At 35.4% G+C, this 3,529-nt stretch overlaps 1 protein-coding gene across 1 annotated transcript in view; it reads right to left on the reverse strand.

Annotated features, from left to right (window-relative positions):
- Positions 1–1,320: 1,320 nt before the first annotated feature.
- Positions 1,321–3,529, reverse strand: part of COQ3 (coenzyme Q3, methyltransferase) — a 27,798-nt gene continuing 25,589 nt past the window's right edge. The window contains exons 6-7 of the mRNA XM_030886863.2: positions 3,199–3,358; positions 1,321–1,718 (exon numbers count right to left, since the gene is read on the reverse strand). Of these exons, the coding sequence (XP_030742723.1) occupies positions 1,543–1,718; positions 3,199–3,358 (336 nt within the window). The 3' untranslated portion in view covers positions 1,321–1,542. The remainder of the gene's footprint in view (positions 1,719–3,198; positions 3,359–3,529) is intronic.

Below are 3,529 nucleotides of genomic sequence, written 5' to 3' on the forward strand. Positions count from 1 at the left end.
TATGTATGGATTGTGATAAGAGTTGTATGAGCCCCTAATAAAACGATTAAAAAAAATTTCCCCCTAGTTTTTCAGTTTTGCTTTTAAGGTTTAAACTCAGATTCAACAAACATTGACAAATCAACACATAAAACAAAAATGAAAAAGGGTAGAAAGTAGGAACTGACCTTCTAGATGGGTTGTATGTTTCAATAACTGTTTGTCACATATACTCCTGTACATGTGTCCTTACACACAACATCTAGACTTTCAGAAAAAGCTAGTGAACTCACATACTTTAAGAGCCATGATGGGAATGCTCTAGGATGGATATGGTGGCGATTGTACAATTCCCCCTTAATATGTTTGAATGGTTGAACTATTCGATTTTATGATATGTAAATTACGTGCCAATAGAAATGTTTTTTAAAAATCTATTAAACCTTTGGCTAATAATAAACAAAAATTTTGATATTTTAAAAATCCTTAAAAAAAAAAGAGCCACCAATTACCATATATACCATGTATAAGCCAAGTTTTTCAGCACATTTTTAATGCAGTTCTGTGGTAAAATTAGGTGCCTCCGCTGATATTTGGGTCAGCTTATACTTGGGTCAGCTTATACTTTGGGTCAGCTTATACAGTATATAGGGTATATGGCTCTTTAATTATAAAAATATTAGGTGACAATGGAAATTTTCACAACCGAGTTTTTAAGTTTAAAAAGTCTTCTCTATTTAAAAACAGAAAGTAAAAACAAACCATAAAACATTTATGAAACTATTCACTAAAACCTGAATTTGATTTTATTATTTGAATCCAAACCCAGACTTAACCCATTTACTTTTCCAACAAACAAAGATTTAAAGGGAAAAAAAATTAACCTCTCAAATATATATGGTCTGAAACTCTTTGTTTTTCTTGTCAGAAGTATAAAGTATGACTTTAGCTGAAATCAGGTAAGGGGAAACATAGATGACACTTATCCAGTTGATGGTGTATCTGTATGTATACATATACTCAAAAGGGGGCCGGAGGTGCAGTGGTTAAGCAATCAGCTGCTGAGCGTACAGTCAGCAGTTCAATTTTATCAGCCTTCTCAGAAGAAAAGAGAAAGGGCAATGTTTCCATATGGATTTTGAGCCTGGCAAAGCTTGTGGGCTATTTTACTCTGTCCTATAGGATGGGTTCTCTGAGTCAGAATCGACTTAAAGGTAGTGTGTTTTCAGTTGGTTATACATGCTTGAATATATAATCTGTAGAATGAAATAAAATACATATATCCTACACTTTTTAAATAGTTTAGTTTTATAACAACTTACACACCTAGTACACACAATGTCTTGGGGAAACTTTCTTTATTAAGTCTTCAAAAATTCCTTGAAAGTAGCAATTAGAGATAGCTAAACAAAAACACCTGTCAAAAGGATATAGTCATTGTTACTGAACTTCATGATTCTCAATCAAAAGATCAATGTCAAGTCCTATTACTACGCATCACAACAGTCCTCAGATATGATTCAATTCTTCAGCTATTTAAATACACGTGGGCTAGTAGGGCCATTAGCTCGGAGTGCCTGACTCGCCACTTTGAACAAGCTCTGCAGACACTGTGGTTTCCTGCGCCGTGGACTTTACAGCGTGAGCTGCATAGTTAAGGCTGGTATTTTGACTCCAGTGCCAGTAGCCTGAGAAGGGATTATAGAACATTCCTGCCACAGTTTGAACAGACAGACCATCTGAGGGAAAAAACAAACACAAATATTAATATTTATTTGATATTAAAAGACTTCCATGCAACTCTCCCCATTAAAAAAGGATTCCTAACTTAATGGGTAAAAATAGTTTTTAACTATTTTCACTTAGAGTGAATCATGGATTCCAAAGCAGAAAGGCTGGGTTCAAATCCCAGTTCTGGTATTTATTAGATGGTGGCCAAGGACAGGTCATTTATTCTTCCCTTGTGTATAAAACACGTCTCCCTCAGTCTTTAGAATGAGATGAATTGATGTGTATGAAGTACTTAGTATAGTGTTTGGCAATTTATAAGAACTTAAAGAAATGTTAGCTATTACTAGAAAACACCTGCCAACAAGTGATTGGCCCTAAAGAGCAACTTGAAACATTTTTTTCCTATGTTTTTATTTCAATAAGATGACTCACAAAAATTGTTAGAACTTATAACATTGTGTGGACTTGGATAATTATTACCCCAAATAATCAAGTTTACAGCTATACTGTTATATGAGCAAAAAGCATGAGAAATATATGCATCTAGTGCCTGGGTCAGCAAACTTTTGAGACAGAAGAGCCAATTCTGTCCTCACAATAATTTAAAAATTATTTGTGAGCCATAAATATATTTTTACAAGCAAATGAAATCATCATTATCTGAATAATATCCTTTAAAAATGTTCAATTTTACGTAAGAGCCACATGTACCTACTGAAAGAGGTGCTTATGGCTTGTGAGCCGCAGTTTGCCGACCGCTGATCTAGTCACTAGTAATACAAAATGCCAAATAAATGAAATGATAGATGTTATTAATTAACAGGAATTCAATACATAAGTCAAGTATAAATATGTGTAAAGCAGAGTTAGGCACTGTATGAGGTACATTTTCAAGAAGCAGTATTAAAAACAAGAGGGGCCAGGAAAACACCAAAATAACCATAATATATGGAATACTATAGGAAACATAGGATCCCTGGTGGAGTAGTGGGTTATACTTTGGGTTACTAATGACAGGGTCAGTGTTTCAAACCCACCAGCCAGCTCTCAGGAGAAAGATGAGGCTTTTTGCTCCTACAACTTTGGAAATCCATAGGGGGTTATTCTACTCTGCCCTGTAGGATCACTATGAGTTGGGAATAACTCAATGCAGCTAGTTTGGTTCCCCCCTCCCCTAATTTCATAGGAAACATAAAATATATAAAAAGGTAGTAAGGACATTGCATATCTGTGTCAAATGCAGCATTATCCACAGCAGCAAAAGAAAAAGGTGGGTTACGTGGGGAGGTTGGGACAGTCTAACTGCCCTTCAAAGTTTAGATGAATAAGCGAAGGCACCCGTACAGAACAACAGCCCATGAAGCGTATCACATGGATGGACATAATGCCACATGAAATAAGTCACTCACATAAGGACACAGTGGTATGATCCTATTTTTATAATAGACTGAAAGAAAAAAACCCCACAACATTCTCTTTAACACTTACTTGATTCCAGAATGCTCTCTAGTTTTTCAGGTGAAACGAACTTCTCCCATGTATGGGTACCTTTTGGTACAAGGCCTGCAATTTGCTCTGCAAAAACTATTCCCAAAGCATAGGACAGTTGTGTTTTGTTGATTGTAGTAATGAATAAAGAGCCACCAGGCTAAAAAATAGTACAGAAAAGTGAACATTTTCAAGGTCAGGAGCAGCAGTTAGGTAAAGGCTTGGTTTCCTCCTTTCCCCCCTTCTTTACAAATGACCTTCCTTCGTGAACTAAGATACTGAAGCATAATCAAAACACAATTTAACAAAACAGATTTTTTTGTTTTTTTTT

The sequence above is a fragment of the Echinops telfairi genome, unplaced genomic scaffold, assembly GCF_000313985.2.
Source record: "Echinops telfairi isolate 266 unplaced genomic scaffold, ASM31398v2 ScPeMD7_3533;HRSCAF=4204_0, whole genome shotgun sequence".
NCBI classification, from domain to species: Eukaryota; Metazoa; Chordata; class Mammalia; order Afrosoricida; family Tenrecidae; genus Echinops; species Echinops telfairi.